The sequence below is a fragment of the Embiotoca jacksoni genome, unplaced genomic scaffold (genome assembly GCF_022577435.1).
Source record: "Embiotoca jacksoni isolate LCO1_2020_lvr unplaced genomic scaffold, fEmbJac1.0.p SCAF_8, whole genome shotgun sequence".
NCBI lineage: Eukaryota > Metazoa > Chordata > Actinopteri > Embiotocidae > Embiotoca > Embiotoca jacksoni.
In genome coordinates, this window is record NW_027185436.1 from 4,220,594 (window position 1) to 4,236,561 (window position 15,968).

Below are 15,968 nucleotides of genomic sequence, written 5' to 3' on the forward strand. Positions count from 1 at the left end.
GTGATTAATTTGTGACATAATTCATCAGTGCCAGAGATACTTAAAAGAGACAGTCGGAAACGAGAATACAAGGTGCTGCAGGTCATGAACGTTATCTTGTGTGCCTGTAAACAGGATTTCTCATATGGCGCCGTTATAAGTGTGTCAGCTGCAATTAATGTGTTTATTGATGTTTTATAGATCAACTATTGAGGACAACTTTCGGGTTGCTGAATTGTGAGAAATCCTCCTCTATTCCAACACTCTTGTTTTTTCTTTTTTAGCTCTTTGATTAGAGAGACATCTCCAATTGACGGTTTGACTGGCTTCTGTCTGGAAAATGGTTTATTTGAAATTCTGAAACTTTATAACTGCAATTCTTTTACCTTATTAGTTTTTATTCAACAACCCTGATTACTCTTGAATTGTTTAACTGTTTATACAGTATGCATTACTCAAACATCTGAATGGGAACTTTACTTAAAAATTTGATAAAAACAGCATTTTAAATTTACTGTATAATTCTCTTTGCACAGTTTCAGCTTTTCATTTCAACAGCAAACTCAGTTTACAACATCATAAAAGGTTATTCCACAAAATATCTGCAGCTGTAAGCATGAATGAGCAGTTTATGAGGATTTTTCACAATCTGGCAACCCAAATGTTTGTCTCATTAATGTCATAACTTTATTATCTGTAGAGAATGAGTATATGACTCATAAAATATCAACAAACGCATGAACTACAGCTTGTAAATTCTTTATAAATGGTACTACATTTTTTCAAGTGCCATTAATGATGAAACTATCAAAAACGGAGCGCCATTTTTTTACTTAATGTTACAAACCACTCAGATATTCATTAAAAGATATCAAAAATATATATAAAAAAATTAGACAGCTTTAAATAAACTCCATCTAACCTACTTTTAAAGCTGGAAATTGTGACATATTTAAATGACATGTACATTTCAATATGTTTATTATGAAGAGAAATCTTTATATACACTTTCATTTTGCTTTTTTAAATTCCAGTTGACATTTACTGTTTGTCTCATTTAAATGATGTTGTCATCAAGTATGAATGTGTCAGTGTGTTAAAGTGACGCTCACATTTGGCTCATGTGTTTTTACAGATTTGGTTTATGTTGTTTAACATTGTGAATATGATGCCTCGAAAAAAAACAAAACAACAAAAATTATCTTTATAGCCTAAATGTTAATTTGAGAAAATGTAAAAATAAATAAAAACTAGTTTGCAAAGAAAAGTCCCAGTGCTAAAAACAACCAAACAGGTTAGGGTTAGGGTTAGGGGTTAGGGTTAGGGTCTTTGACTGTCGCTGCCTGGATTAAACTTCTCATTGTGTTTTTTTTATCACTGCCGGTCGTATTATCGGTATTATTTCACTGCAGATACTTGACAGTGTCACTTTGAAGAACTGATTTGAGTTTACAGCTTTCTGTATCATAAAACATGTCTTTATTTGAAACCTTATTGAACATAACGTCTTTACTCTTCATTTAATTTATACATTTGTCATTATCAACATATTTACATACGATATGTTGTGATTTTGTTATACAGAAAATGGGATGGGATTTTTTTTTTAGGATAAACAGATGCTCAAAGGGATTAATCACATGAAATTAGGCTGTAGATACAGAGAGAGAAAAGACTGACAGACACATAAACATGCATATAAAGGTGTTATCCTGGTGGCCATGTCAGCTGTCTTCCTCCCAGGACGTGGATGTGAAGGTGGTAGACAGACTGAGCTCCGTGCTTCCCATCGTTGATCACTGAGAATTCAGTTAAGAAAATTAACAGCCTTTATATCCACAGAAATGTCTGTTTGACCATCAGTGTCCATTAAAGAAATTAAATAACTTACCCACTCTGTATCCTTCAGTTAGAGACTCTTGCTTTGCCACATTTTTGGCAACAACCAACAAATGTCCAAGGAGCTGAAAGTGGGGGAAAAAAAACAGCTGACATCACTGGAAGTGTGAATATTATTTAATAAGAAATGAGCTAGTGATACAGCTGTTATGGCATTTCAAATATTGTTCAGTGAGTTCTCAGTGTGACCTGACAGGGAAGGAATTTTAATGTAAAAATGGTCAGAAAACATCCTGGAAAGACAGGTTTTAATCTTTATCACTTCTTACCGGGTGCATTTAAACATAAGTCCTGTTGAATTTCACTGTAATAAAATGTGCTTCATACTCAATAATTCATTAAGTAATTCATAAATCTACTGTATGTGGTATTTATGTTCCAAAATATGTTTGTGTTTCCCCGGTTATTGACTCCCCAGAAAGAAGCAAAATAATGTATTTATATTATTTACTTAATTTATGTGCATCTGTTTCATTTCAGCTCAGTGTGTCAGTCTCGACTGTGTTTTGCCGTCACTGACAGTCGCACCAGTTTCTCTCTTCTACTGTTTTAACGAAGAGTGGAGTTCAGCCGCCGCCACACAGACAGATGACGTGAGGATAACGTTACTCAAGTTGATGACAATTACACTCGTTACGTTACAGAAAGTGCAATTAAAGCCAGCAAGATCTATTTCTCATTGGACAGACATGCTAGTAGTCCCGGCCAGAGCACCAGCAGCTCTCCAGCTGACACAGCTGCACCCCGCGATAAACACAAGAGGGCAACGTGGGAAACACTCTGCTCCATTTGTCTGTATGTGATATTATAACTATGATTTCCACTATATTCAACACCACATCACTTGTTTAACTATAATTTAAACTTAATAATAATAATAATAATGAATGGACATTTCATGTTGTGCCGGGGGCCTGCTGTCCTCAGTGTTTGTTTGAGGATTTTCAACTATTCCAGTTTCCCCCTGCAGTCCAAAGAAATGCACATCTGGTTAACTAGGAAACAACAAAGTTATGTTGGTATACGTCACTAAATGCCCTGGAAAGTGTGTTGACATACCTATTTAAATACATTTGTCTGGTCTGTTTGGGTTGGTTTTTAACATAATGATACATAAATAAAATTAAGGTATATTTAGTGATATGTCAATTGTGTGCTTCCAACTTTGTGGCAACTGTTTGTGCCAAACGGTTTCCTGAGCAGGAAAATGCACTTGAGAACAAAAACAAATTCTATAAAGATTTGAGTTTGGTGTTGAGCACAACCTTCGGAAACCTTTTCAGAAGAGCGTAACGTGGACATCTTCATCACATAAGGGCTCAACGTGTACATGTGTTGACAGCGTGTGAGAAAGTGGTTTGGAGTTTGATGTGACAGCCTGTCCGGGATGTACCTGGCCATTCACCCACAGTGACCGACTTACCTCGGTATCATCGTCTTTGGCCGCACTTATTCGGGGAATAGGGACTCTTGGAATAACCAGGAAGTGAACAGGGGCCTGTGGGCTGATATCCCTGAATGCCAAACACTGATAAACAAAACACACAAAATCACCATACAGTATATAATGTGATGAATTGCACAACTTTACTTGAAGACAACATTTATCTTTGGACTCCACGTGGAAAAAAGATGAAGCTGACGTGTTTTGAAGCCACTTGTTCTTTACCTTCTCATCTTCATAAATGATATCTGCAGGGATGCTTTTGTCAATCACTTTAGAGAAGATGGTTGGAGCTGGGGAGCCGTATTTCTTGCTGGCCTCCTCTGCCAGCCTCACCTCGTCACTTTTGGTGCACAGTGGTCTCTGAAAGGTGAGAGAGAGAGAGAGAGGTGGTGGCTGCTGCTTACAAACAAACATGAACAAATAAAGTGCCACAATAGTTTATTTTCAGTGCAGCTACCTCGGCTCGACAAACACGGTGCAGACGGCTGAGCTGAGCCACTCCGGTCCCGACGAACTGCGTCCGCACAATCTGACGAAGATACATCGCGAACTAACCAGCTGTTAAATATTTCTGTCGTAAATACGTCACCGTTTATTACGGGGTTGTTGTTGGTTTTTTTTACGGTCAAGCAGGTTGACCGCAACGGTACACTTTAAAGTACCACGCTGATGTTGCCTTCCGGTACCCTCTGTAATGTAAAGTGTCGGAATCAGACCAGACGTAAAACAAAATGCAGTGTGCATTAAGTCACCTCACCGCAACGGTCATGTTGTGTACAACTCAGATTTACGACCTTTTCGAGTGCATCCAAAGGCGTCATTTGTTGCGCAATCAGAGGGTCGCTTCAAGAGCGTCAACGTTCTGCGATGCTAAACACGATGCTCACATCAGCTGACGTAGCTGAAGTAAATACAAGCGCCTGAAACTTTGTTAAACTGCAGTAGTTTAACATAATTCCTCCAAATGAGTCGACGTTTGGGCAACTATCACACAGTCGGCTGGGTTTTGTCTGGTGTGGTGTGCCGTGAGGGGGCGCTGTTGTGGGCGACTGATGGTTGTTTTTTTTTGTCAACGAAACGGAAGAGCGACTCGGGACTCGTATAAGAAACATGGCGGCCCGTACACGGCTGCCCTTGCTGTTCCCTAAAAACTCGCCTCCGTTTAGAAACCAAAAGCTTGCCCACACCGACGCCGCGGTCAAGGAGCCAGCCTATCCCCCCATAGTCGCCTCTCTCACGGCTAAAAGCAAATCCGCGCGGCTGCGACAGATCAAGGAGCAGGTGGACAAGATCCGCGGCTCTCCCGTCCGGGACAAGCTGTCCCTCATCACTCGCGTCCAGCGGAAGAAGTTTGTGGTTCACCCGCAGACCTTCGCACGAAACTCGGACAGATGGTACCAGCACTTTACCAAGACCGCATACATCCCGGGTCTGCCGGAGAAATTCAGCCCGGGCCCGGAGAAGCCCCGGCCGGAGGAGAGCTCCCCTCCGCCGGCCGGGGCTTCGAGCGCAGCGCCGGGGATCAACGATGGTGCATTCGCGGACATCCGGACTTTAGTGACCCGCGCGATCTTACAGGATCACTGGCACGTCAGGAAACGCACACCGTCCCTGTACAAACACCAGGAGCAGGTGGTGGGACCTTTTCTGAGGACCCTGGTGACTGGACTCACCCACAGCCTGGTCAATGACAACCCGCTGCTGCTCCTCTCCAGTCTGGGTAGGGAAGATCACAAATGGTCAACAACTAAGAGTATTATAATTTAAATGATTAACAAATATTGGTAACTACTAGTGATAACTGATAACTTTTTTTATGCAAAAAAAAATCCTTCCAAAAACCTTTCCAGCCTCTCAGTCATAGTTTCTTCTTTATATCACAGTATATATATATTTTTTTATGCTTTTAGGCTGTTGGTTGTACAAAAACAAGACATGAAGACATCATCCAGGCCTCATGTCATGTCATTTTATTAATTAGTTCATCTAGAAAATACTCCTCAAATTAATGTATTATTACAACGAATTAATTCCAGCTCTAAAATATGATGAAAGCACCAAAAGTTAAAGTAGTCACTATGCAGATTGTGATTTACTATAAGAAGTAAAGGAAATCCAATTTAAAACATCTTTCAACACAAGCAGCCGCTCATGATATTAGTCAAGTAGTGACCGCTTACATTCAGTAACATCTGTCAGTACCCGTCTAGTCGTAGTCGTCTGTGCTACACAACAGTTACCAAGTATATAAGTAGAAGTATATAATCCTGTGTTGTCTGTTGTTTCTGATGTTTATTGTCTTTTTCAGATATCAGTCCTCAGGTGAACTTTTATTGGAGGAGAGGACAGAGAATCATCCCAAAGGGGCACCGCAGAGGTCGGCTAGAGCCAACCAGGTTTCAGATCGATGACTTCCCGCACAGCCAGATTAGAGTAACTCAACAACTGCCGGAGGTAAGAAAACCCTCCTCGAAACAACAGATGATGTGTGAACCACAGCAACACACGGCGAGGCTTTCAGATGGGGTTGTGATCGCGACAAAACTGATGAGGCAGCGGCGCGAGAAGAAAAACGAGTCACTTCACGCCATTGAAGGACACAAAGATTTTAAACCGGAGACACTGAAAGATGTGATGAAATGTCACAAAAGTGGAAATGCACACTGTTGTATTTCCAACATGTCTTATTTACCTCTTGTATTATTTGACCGGCCGAATACTAAAACTTTTCTCAACTATCGACAGTCTTGTTAATCCAGCTCCAAATGCCTCCATCACCTCAAAATCAAGATGTGAAGAGTTTGCTACATTTTTTTTCAGGACAAAATTCGCTAGAAAGAATGAACAAGAAACTCTAATGTTTCTAATGTAAAAGATGCTAAAAAAAAACTGAAGTACTGAAACTTAGACCCTCCACCTGTTCACCAGACCCGATCCCCACCACCCTTTTTAAAGACGTGTTTAGATGTCTAGAGGATGAGGTGCCGCCCATTGCTCACTGCTGACCGGTACTTTTCCCCACGCCACTGAAAACTACCGTTGTGAAACCTCTCCTAAAGAAAAGCAACCGTGATCCTCTAGTAGTAAACAATTTCAGGCCAATTTCAAATCTCTCTTGTGAATCTTGAGAAACTGGCATTTAAGCAGCTAAATGAGTACCTAAATTCTTCCTGTATATTTGAAAAGTTCCCGTCTGGCTTTCGTTCTCACCATCGTACTGAAACAGCACTAGTTAAAGTTGTAAATGACCTGAGAATGAACATGGGTGACAATAAACTCTCAATATTAGTCCTCGTAGACTAAAGGGCTGCATTTGACACTGTTGATCCTTATTGACAGATTACAGGACTGCGTTGACTTCTCTGGATCAGTTTCAGTCTGGTTTAGGACCCGTCTGTCTGGCAGAGACGACGTTGTCTCTCTTGGCGACCGCTCATCGGTTAACGCTTCCATAACGTGGAGTTCCTCAAGGCTCCATCTTGGGACCCGTGTTGTTCGGTCTCTGTGTTGCCTCTCGGAAATATTATCAGACAGCATGGGATTCATTTTCATAGCTATGCCGACGATGCTCAGCTGTATATCTGTTTACCACCCAACGACATCACCCCTATCGATAAACTGGCTCGCTGCATTGATCACATCAACTTGTGGATGCCTCTGGAATATTCTGCCAGTAGAGCTGAGGGCTTCAAAATATTTATACACCTTTTAAAAGAAATCTTAAGACATACCTTTTTAACTGAGCATTTTCATAATTAATTTTATATATATTTTATACTATTTTATATGTTGGGTTCTCTGCCACCTCACTTATTTTATAATCACCTTTTTTTTCTTTTTTTGTTTCTTCCCTCATTTTATCTGTTCTAAAAATTGCTGCAGGTTTTTATTGTGAAGCACTTTGTATTGCAACTTTGCACAAAAGGTGCTATGTAAATAAAGTTGACTTGACTTATTGCAAATGTTTTAATCCTGGTTCGACTCCGTAAAGCACTTTGTAGGTAGCTTTGCTTTTAAAAGTGCTGTAAAAAAAAAAAAAAAAAAAAAAAAAAAAAAAAAAAAAAAAAAAATCAAGCATAAATGTGTTTCTGTTCCTGTTTGTCTCAGTTCACCCCGCTGGAAGCCTCCTATGCAGCTGAAGTCCCAGAGGTCAGGTTTGCTCCCAACGTGATGCCTCTGTTCAGAAGACAGTACGACAACAACATCTTCACAGGTGACACAACAGACGGCACTTCCCCTCTGTCTCTGCAGCTGCAGCAAATGTCATCCATTTATCAGTCTGATCTGCTTCTGTGTGTCGACCATGTGTGGGTGCTGAGCTGGAATTTCCTGTCTGCTGGTTTCAGTATCATCAAGTCACCACGTTGAATTTTTCATTCGGTTACCTCTTGTTGTCGCTAGGGGGCGCCAACAGGCAGCTGTCACAGTCTGATCAGGCAGTCACAGACCAACCTGCATTTTATCTGAGGCATAGTTAATGTTTTATTAGATACCGTTACTGGAAACAAACATTGGTTTGTTGTTTTTGTTCTTAGTGTCACGACTGTGCTCGTATAGTTTCATAATTCAGGCCACTGGAGCTTTTCATGTGGTATGTTTTAGTTTTTTTTTTTTTAAATAAGTTTTATATTTTGATCTGTCTCCACAGATCATTGCAGCAGCAACATAAAATCTAATGATTTTATTCTGCTGCTGCTATGTGTATATTTATTAATATTGCTATTCTCAGTATCAATAGTTAGACCCAATGTTTTCTTGGGTAATCAGTTAATTGTTTGGTCAATAAAACATCAAAAGAATGTAAAAAATGCCTCACATTTTCCTGAGTAGTTGTTAATATAAAATTTCTTGTTAAGTTTGAACAACAGTCTACAACTCTAAATATATAGTCAATTGATAGTAATGTAAGACATTAAGACAAGCAGCAATGTGTAGCAGGAGATGTAGGCTATCAGATATTTGTCATTTTGGCTGAAGATGTACTTAAAACAGTTGCTGATTATTTTTCTTTTCATTTATGAGTTGATTGATCGTTCTAGCTCCAGACAGTCTGTATCAGCTGGCTACAAAGAAAAGTTGTCATAATTATTATACAATCGCCTGATCACAAAAACTTTGAGGTGCCTGCAATTATTTTTAATTGTAGTTTCATCTTTATAAAAACATGATGAAACTAAGAGAAATGTCACATTTCCATTAATATTTTCCCGCCGTTTTCCACCTGTTGGTGCTGTGCTCCGTTCGTGTATTAAACCCGTCCTCTCTGTCTTATCAACAGGCGCCAAGCTGCCGGACCCGGCGTGCTACGGTCACACTCAGTTCCACCTGGTGCCCGACCGGTACCACAGAGACCGGATGGCTCGGCAGCAGCAGTCGGACCAGGTGGAGGTCTTCCTCAGAGCCAACGCACTCGCCAGCCTCTTCGCCTGGACAGGAGCTCAGGCCATGTACCAGGGTGAGTCATCACCACACAGAGGACACAGCAGAGTTTACTTTTACAGCGTAGACAAAGATGATTGAAGATTTATTTTCTCTTTTCCTTTGTGCTGAAGGCACCAACTCAACTCTTGAGGGGTGCATTTGGATTTTGAAGCTTTGTGTTTTACTTTACAGTCGTCATCAGGAGCTGGTAGACATGATAGGAAGCAGCTAATAAACACCAAGAGGGAAATATCAACAACAACTGTTATTATCTGTTCAAAATATCAGCTGGTTTCTAAACTTTTTATGTAAAAAGTTTCCGTTTTGAGACGGTACGTTACCGGTGCAGTGCTACAAACACCCTGATGTCACATTGTCTATTCTTTGAATGTTGTTGGAGTCTTTTTGAAGCAGCAGCTGGTGGTCAAGCTTCCTTTTTCACCTCCGCAGGCTTCTGGAACCACGAGGACGTCACCAGGCCGTTCGTGTCCCAGGCTGTGATCACAGACGGCCACTTCTTCTCCTTCTTCTGCTACCAGCTCAACACCGTGGCTCTCTCCGTGCAGACGGACGTCGACAACCCGAGGAAGAACCTGTTGTGGGGCACCGAGAGCCTGCGGCTCTACGAGAGCGTGCAGGACAGGGAGGTGGTCGGTCTGAATGAAGACGTCATCAAGCTGCTGGTTCAGTTCCTGGTGAACCAGCCGTAGAGCTGTCGATCAGGGGGGGGGGAGATGTGTTTGAAGTTTGGAGACACGTAGACATGAGGAAGATTGTCTAAAATGTCAAATCTGCTTTAAGATGTGTTAAACTAAATGAACAAAGAGCTGAGAAAATCCTGTAAGAACATCCCTGGTTACAACGGAGCTCCTGAAAGATCACAGTGGGGGATTTGTATGCGTTACCTCCCAGTAACTTTTCATTTCGATCTGCATGAGCTGCTGGTTTGTTCATCCAATCCAGTTATAACGCACCGGCAGTTGAGGGAAGCACTCTGCAGGTACAGAAAGGAGAGCTGATACGACACCTACACGATGTATTTAGTATTTATGACTCATTTTACAAGGCCGATGCCCGACAGCATCCAGCTGCTGATTGTGAGCACAACTGCAGCTCCTCTGGCTTCTGACTACAGCTGCTACCTGTATCACAATACAACTTAGTCTTTCTCTGTAGGCCAGAGGAAACGCAACGTTATCCAGAGAAAGATCCCCCACCAATTACACTTTCAGGAGATCTGTTGATCATATTGTGTTTATGACGAATAAAATGATTTCGTTTCAAACTGACACTTGTGTTTTTTCTCAGTGTGGACGACAAAAATCTGCACATTTATATGATGTGTTAGACTCCACCGATTGAGCCCTGCACTCCTGCGATGTTCTCGGACTCATGATGGACATTTTTATGCCTCCATCCTGCCAACAGTTGTTGCCACAAGTCGTCTGTCTGTCCAATTATTGTGAAGAAGATATCTGAGGAACACCTTGAGGGGATTTCTTTGAGGTTTTGGTGGCCAAAGATCACAAGCCATAAATCAAGAATTTATAGGCTAATTATGAAAAACTTTCACACAAATCTCTAATGGGATAAAATAATGAAGTAATACTCGGGAACAGAAGAGGATATTGTGGCCATATTTCACATTTCACCAGACACCGAATTGTCTTTACTACATGTATGAGAATACGTGTGGACAGATACGGATCTAAGCTGCAATCTGACTTGTCAGAGGCAAACAACCATAATGCACTAATTCTACTGAAACAAACAACGTCAGTAATGTGTGGTTTTATTCTGTTTGTTTGTATACAGTAAACAGTGCACATTTAGGAGAAAATAGGACCCCTGACTATTTCAGACACGAGCACAAAAAAATGTCCAAACATCCGCACATATGAGGAAATATGTTGAGATATATATCATCAGGTAATACCGTACGGCTTGTTGGACACATCACAGTGAGGAAAAACTAAATGCGACACTACAAGCCCAGTGACTGGTTAGTTGATTGCTTTTTGAGAGTGCAAGGCGCTGCTCACAGACTAATATATATAACAGCCGTAGAGATGAGTTGAGGTTGAAGCTGCTGCCAAAGAGAAAACAAACTTCTGTTCTGACTCAAACGTGCCAAAGTGATGTGTGAATGAAACCACACGAGTAGTTTTTCCACAGGAAGCGGCGAGTACAGGTTTCAAAACTAAAAAGAGGGGAAATGCTCTGCTCGTCAGCCACTGTATTGTTTAAAAGTGAAAATCATGTCACCCAGTGAGACAATAAACGTTTGGTGAAAATATTATGATATGAACATTACCTATATATTCCCAAAGTTGTAAAACTGTAAAAATATTGCTCCAAATCATTCCCATTTCAAAATAAACAAAACATTTTTAAAGATGCTTGAATTTGCTGAATTTTAGTATTTGCAGTCTTTAAACTTTGCGCTGTCTCGTTGAAGAACTTCCCTCTGCTCCGCTATCTTCTCCCTGCGACCTGGTGAAGGCACATTGATTCAGTTATTCCTCATGAACACTGCAAATATTAAAATCAAATTTAAAAGGTGCCTTCAGGAAAATTCCCACAGTACTCACAGCATGTTCTTTTGGTCCGCAGTCGCCTCATTTCCTGAGAACAGCGCAGAAAAATACAATTTAAAAACTTCTAAATGATGGCTCACCAGTCGGTTGAGAATTAGGGTTTAAATAAAATGATGCACAAGATATTATATGATGGCACAACTCAAGAGTGCTACGTGCAAAGATGAGAAAGATTAAATGAGGAACGTGGAACAAGCTGAGACTGAGCAATAAGATGATCTGAACAACCTTACAGTTACTGAAGGTAGAAAACCTTAAGTTGCTGTACTGTGCCGTACAAAATATACTGATACACACAAGAGCCACATGTTGTCTGACCTACCCGCTGGGTCCTTTTTCTTAGACTGACTCCTTTCGTACAGCAGGATGGCGGTGACCAGGATGACCACTTCCGCCACGATGGCGAGGAAGGGTTTCAGAGGCTCCATGATGGTGATGACCTTCAGCGGAGGTGGAGGAGGCATTTAGATTTTCTACTTAAGTAACAGAACCAGTTCAAAAATGTCTAAAGTCCTGTTCAAAACCTTAAAAACAGATGTTTGCAAAATGCCCCATCAGAGATGTTATCAGACTATAATCAGAGTGTGAGCAGCCTTTTGAGGTGGAGACAGTTTTATATAGTTTATGTATTGGGATTGGGTAGTTGTGTGGTTTCCAAGCTGGGGTGCAGCCCCTCCAAGAGGTCACTAGATAGATTTGAGACGTCATTGGATGATTAACAGAAGAGAACGATGAAAAAACTAAGTTGTTCCATAAAAATGTGTATTTATTTTTTTTGGACATTTTAATAAAAATCTTTAGTAAAATAATGAATAATTTTATTTCTTTGAACATGAGAAAGTAGTGAGAGAGTATTTCTCCCTTTTGGTCGAAATGTAAACAACTCCCAGACATCTAAGACATGATGGGGCGTCTCAGCTTGATCGTTTATTTGCCACAAGGAGTCTGAAGCTAAAAAGGTTCAGAAACAGTGTTTAATATTTAAAAGCTGCTGTATTTTATCAGTTTATATTATGTTTTAGATGGTTATAGCTGTGATGTAAATGTCATGCAGTATAAATATTGAAGGTATTTTTGTGTCTTTATTATGCAAGCAAAAAAAAAAAACTGTTTTGAAAGCAAATTTCTCGTACTGCAATCAAAAATCTGGTTTGTAAGTAAAAATATATAAACTGAGAATAAATTATTTGCATTGCAAAAAAACAAATTCTCATAATTTTGCTAGTTTTGCTTATGAAACTAGACTTTTTGGCTGCAAATCAAAAACCGTTTTAAAGCATTTTAGACAGAAAAGTGATATAACGTTAGCAGACCTCTAATGTAGTGAGGCAGCGAGTTGTGTGTCTGCAGTGCTGTGTGGCTGAAGTCAATCCACCAATAGAAACTCCGCCTCCAGCGTATGCCCCGCCCACTACATCCAACTCAACTCGTAGGTTTTTGATTTGCAGCCAAAAAGTCTAGTTTCATAAGCAATGCAAATAATTTATTCTCAGTTTATATATTTTGACTTACAAACTTGATGTTTGATTGCAGTATGAGAAATTTGCTTTCAAAACAGTTGTTTTTTTTTTGCTTGCATAATAAAGGCACAAAAATACCTTCATATATAAAGACTTCTGAAATGTAGTCAGTAAAAGTATCTCTTAATGGTACTTCAGCACAGTATTTGAGTAAATGTCCTTAATTAGTCATCCAGGACTGACCTTCAGTTCCAGGGAGCCCGTGGTGGTTGTGATGGCGTACACGGCACCGCAGTAATACAAGCCGGAGTCAGCCTCCTTCAGGCTGTGCACCACCAGCCGCGTCTTCCTGTCCTCATTTTTGATTTCATAGCGTTGCGGCTCACCAGCGGGGAAGATCTGCACCTGCAGGACGAAAGTTATCATGGTCCTGTCAGTCCGAAGAGGTCAAAGGTCGTCCATGCGTTTAAACGTCGGGGCCGTCTCTGTTTGGGGTCTGAAGCTTTTTCTTTCACAGTAAGAAAACATGCGAGGTTTATTTTTAATGGAATAACCTTGATGGGAGACAAACGTGGAGCAGTGACACACAAATCTGCATTTCAAACCACTTAACGAAAAGCCCCGAGCAGCTCGCTCACCTTTTCTGTCCCGTTGCTGCTGTACCAGATCCAGGTGTTGGGCTTTGATTTGCTCGTCCCCATTTTACACTCCATCACCACAGAGTCGCCGACATAGCTCACTATCGGTTTATCTCGCACCTCACCGATCTCTGGAGCTGAAGGAAGAGAGGGAGAGAGATGATGGTGACAAACTGGCTGCGTAAAGCCTCCATCTGGCACCTTTTTAAACATAGCGAATGAAAGTAAATATAGACGTTCATTACAGGTGATCCAGATGTTGGCCGGGGGTTGTGAAGCGTCACACAGATATAGTTGTGAATATAACTCATACGAAAGGACGTACCCGCCAAAATGAAATCTATTTTTGCTTCATCTCCAAACACGCAAGAGTAACTTCCGAGGTTTTTTTCATTGACAATGCTGAAGCTGCAAAACAAAAATAGATGAGATGTTTTAGATGTTACATTTAATTGAGAGTTATTGTGAGACAAAAGACATTAGGTACACAAACAAGTGTGTTTCATGTTCATGTAAATACTTTCTATAAAAATATGAGCGTACTTCCATCATAGTACATATTTTAGTAAATGGTGATGCACACATGCGTGATTTGAATTATCAGACAAGACTCAGGGTGTTTTGTGAAGCTTACGGGTGAAATATGAACATGAAGTACTTACACTCGTTTAAGATTATACTGCTCATTCTCAAACTGCACTGTGAGCCGACTGTCCTGAATTTCCTCCCCATCTTTCCTCCAGTAACCGGCTATGTTTGGTAGTTTGTTGTGACCACCGGTCCAGGTACACTCCAGAGACAGACTGACGGGGTTCAACAGCTCTATTTTCTCAGAGTGACTTTCACCTGCGTCGTAAAAAAGGTTGTTGTTGTTGTTGTTGTTTTCAGATACAGACAGAGGGCCCAGATCAGACTTCAGTTTAAATGTACAACACATCCGTCGAGGGTTTTTGTTCTGCTCTGAGATTCCTTTGCGATGTTTACAGAAGCAGCTGGGATGAAGACAATATGGTGACACGTGAAATGTGAACATATATATATATATATATATATACTCCGACGGGCTGGTGTTTGAAGACAGTTTTACCTTTAAGGACGACGCTTTTCACGTCTGTTGGCAGAGGAGTGGGGGGAACCAGTGACGGGGCCGCTGGGACGCCCGGAGTCTCTGACACGAGGAGGAATAAATGTGTAAACATACACATAGTTGACATATATCTGTACATTATTCAAATGTAGCTCGAGCACACAATAACGCCCTCCAAAATAAATAAAAATGAAAATGGACCCGGTGTTTTGCCAGGTGTTGCTAAATGTGTGGTCGGGAGATGGTTGTTAAGGTGTTCAAATTTAGTTGCTAAGGTGCCAAAAGTGGTTGTCACGGTTTCTCTGGCTGGTTGCTAGGGTGATCGTGGTGGCCAATAAGGAGTTGCTATGTCTTCACAGACAGCTCAGACCCGGAAGGAGAGGATCGTCTGGCCGCTGGAGGCAATGTGACGTATCTTTTTCACGGTCTATCTATAATGGAAACCATGACGGCAGATCAAATTTAGTTGGTTTCAGACTCCTGAGGCCGTCTCATCTTCAGACGGGGCTTCTTCTGGGCGCTGCTACATTTTCGGTGGAGGCGGTTGTGGGAGTTAAGTGGTTGCTTGGTGATGTTTAGGTTGTTATTGTTGTTGTTCTCCTGGTACGTGGTGGTAACTAGGGTGTTGCTAGGGAGTTGTAAGGGTGTTAGGAGTTAGTTTTTAAGTGGTTGTTCATGGTGTTTTACCAGGTTGTTGCATGTACTTACTATGTGTTGATAATCTTCATATAGTCCTTTTAAAAGAGATGCAGTTAAATCAAATATACACAAACTAAAACAACAACAACAATGCAAATAAATAAATGCATGAAAATCTGGATGAGATGAAATAAAGTAAAAGGATCAAATGTCATCTCAAAAACTAAATTTCCCTGTGAACATTAATCTACTTACAACCAATTACTAAGCAGACTCCATACAAAGACCAAACTAGTAAGCTTTGTGGAAAAAAAAAACAACGAATCACAACTTTACAAAAAAAGCTGTTAATATCCCAGTTTGTCTTAATTTGTTTTACATTACAGCTGCTACTTAGTTTTAATGGAGAGTTTCAGTGTCCCATTATGACATACTGTAAATGCTAAGAGGATTTTCTAACCTGACAAGAATTTAAAAGGTGAAAAATAAGGACAATAAAGACTACGAGACTACCATGCCAAAGTCTTATGGCATTTTCTTCTGCCCCTCACAAGGTTACAGGAACATTTAGTGGAAGACGGAAGAGCCAGAACAGAGCTTTAACACAAACACATAACACCTTCAAAATTTAACCCAAATTTAATTTACTTGTATTGATGTGTCTGCAGGAGACGAGAAGCAGGAAGACCTGAAAGAAGAGCTGCTTCCAGGAGGCTGACATGGTTATTATCCCTCCGTCCTCTCTGAGAGCAGGTTTCTCCCCGTCTCTGCTTGCTCTGCTGCACGATGCAGCCCCCCCCC

The 15,968-nt window shown here is 40.8% G+C and overlaps 3 protein-coding genes across 3 annotated transcripts; 1 reads left to right on the forward strand and 2 right to left on the reverse strand.

Moving 5' to 3' along the window:
• Window positions 1–943: 943 nt before the first annotated feature.
• hint2 (histidine triad nucleotide binding protein 2) lies at window positions 944–4,442 on the reverse strand. The gene is made up of 5 exons (XM_069178316.1): window positions 3,783–4,442; window positions 3,548–3,685; window positions 3,302–3,406; window positions 1,871–1,943; window positions 944–1,778 (listed from the first exon to the last, which is right to left on the reverse strand). The coding sequence occupies exons 1-5, from the start codon at window positions 3,867–3,869 to the stop codon at window positions 1,687–1,689; spliced, it is 495 nt and encodes a 164-aa protein (XP_069034417.1). The 5' UTR covers window positions 3,870–4,442; the 3' UTR covers window positions 944–1,686.
• On the forward strand, window positions 4,417–10,035 carry mrps30 (mitochondrial ribosomal protein S30). Its single transcript, XM_069178307.1, has 5 exons — window positions 4,417–5,045; window positions 5,634–5,779; window positions 7,433–7,538; window positions 8,604–8,780; window positions 9,197–10,035. The coding sequence occupies exons 1-5, from the start codon at window positions 4,436–4,438 to the stop codon at window positions 9,454–9,456; spliced, it is 1,299 nt and encodes a 432-aa protein (XP_069034408.1). The 5' UTR covers window positions 4,417–4,435; the 3' UTR covers window positions 9,457–10,035.
• Window positions 10,036–10,522: 487 nt separating this feature from the next.
• emb (embigin) lies at window positions 10,523–15,949 on the reverse strand. The gene is made up of 9 exons (XM_069178311.1): window positions 15,816–15,949; window positions 14,529–14,609; window positions 14,104–14,287; window positions 13,767–13,849; window positions 13,442–13,578; window positions 13,047–13,208; window positions 11,666–11,783; window positions 11,338–11,371; window positions 10,523–11,239 (listed from the first exon to the last, which is right to left on the reverse strand). Exons 1-9 carry the CDS (start codon window positions 15,886–15,888, stop codon window positions 11,179–11,181), a joined length of 933 nt encoding a protein of 310 aa, XP_069034412.1. The 5' UTR covers window positions 15,889–15,949; the 3' UTR covers window positions 10,523–11,178.
• Window positions 15,950–15,968: the final 19 nt, after the last annotated feature.

Coding starts and splice junctions, on each gene's coding strand:
- hint2 (XM_069178316.1), bottom strand. CDS start 3,869: ATGTATCTTCGTCAGATTGTGCGGACGCAGTTCGTCGGGACCGGAGTG. Junction 3,407..3,547: donor TCATTTATGAAGATGAGAAG/GTAAAGAACAAG, acceptor TTTGTTTATCAG/TGTTTGGCATTCAGGGATAT. Junction 1,944..3,301: donor CCAAAGACGATGATACCGAG/GTAAGTCGGTCA, acceptor CCCCACTTTCAG/CTCCTTGGACATTTGTTGGT.
- emb (XM_069178311.1), bottom strand. CDS start 15,888: ATGTCAGCCTCCTGGAAGCAGCTCTTCTTTCAGGTCTTCCTGCTTCTC. Junction 14,610..15,815: donor CTGCAGACACATCAATACAA/GTAAATTAAATT, acceptor TCCTCGTGTCAG/AGACTCCGGGCGTCCCAGCG. Junction 13,579..13,766: donor AATAGATTTCATTTTGGCGG/GTACGTCCTTTC, acceptor CTCTTCCTTCAG/CTCCAGAGATCGGTGAGGTG.
- mrps30 (XM_069178307.1), top strand. CDS start 4,436: ATGGCGGCCCGTACACGGCTGCCCTTGCTGTTCCCTAAAAACTCGCCT. Junction 5,780..7,432: donor TAACTCAACAACTGCCGGAG/GTAAGAAAACCC, acceptor TGTTTGTCTCAG/TTCACCCCGCTGGAAGCCTC. Junction 8,781..9,196: donor AGCTCAGGCCATGTACCAGG/GTGAGTCATCAC, acceptor TCACCTCCGCAG/GCTTCTGGAACCACGAGGAC.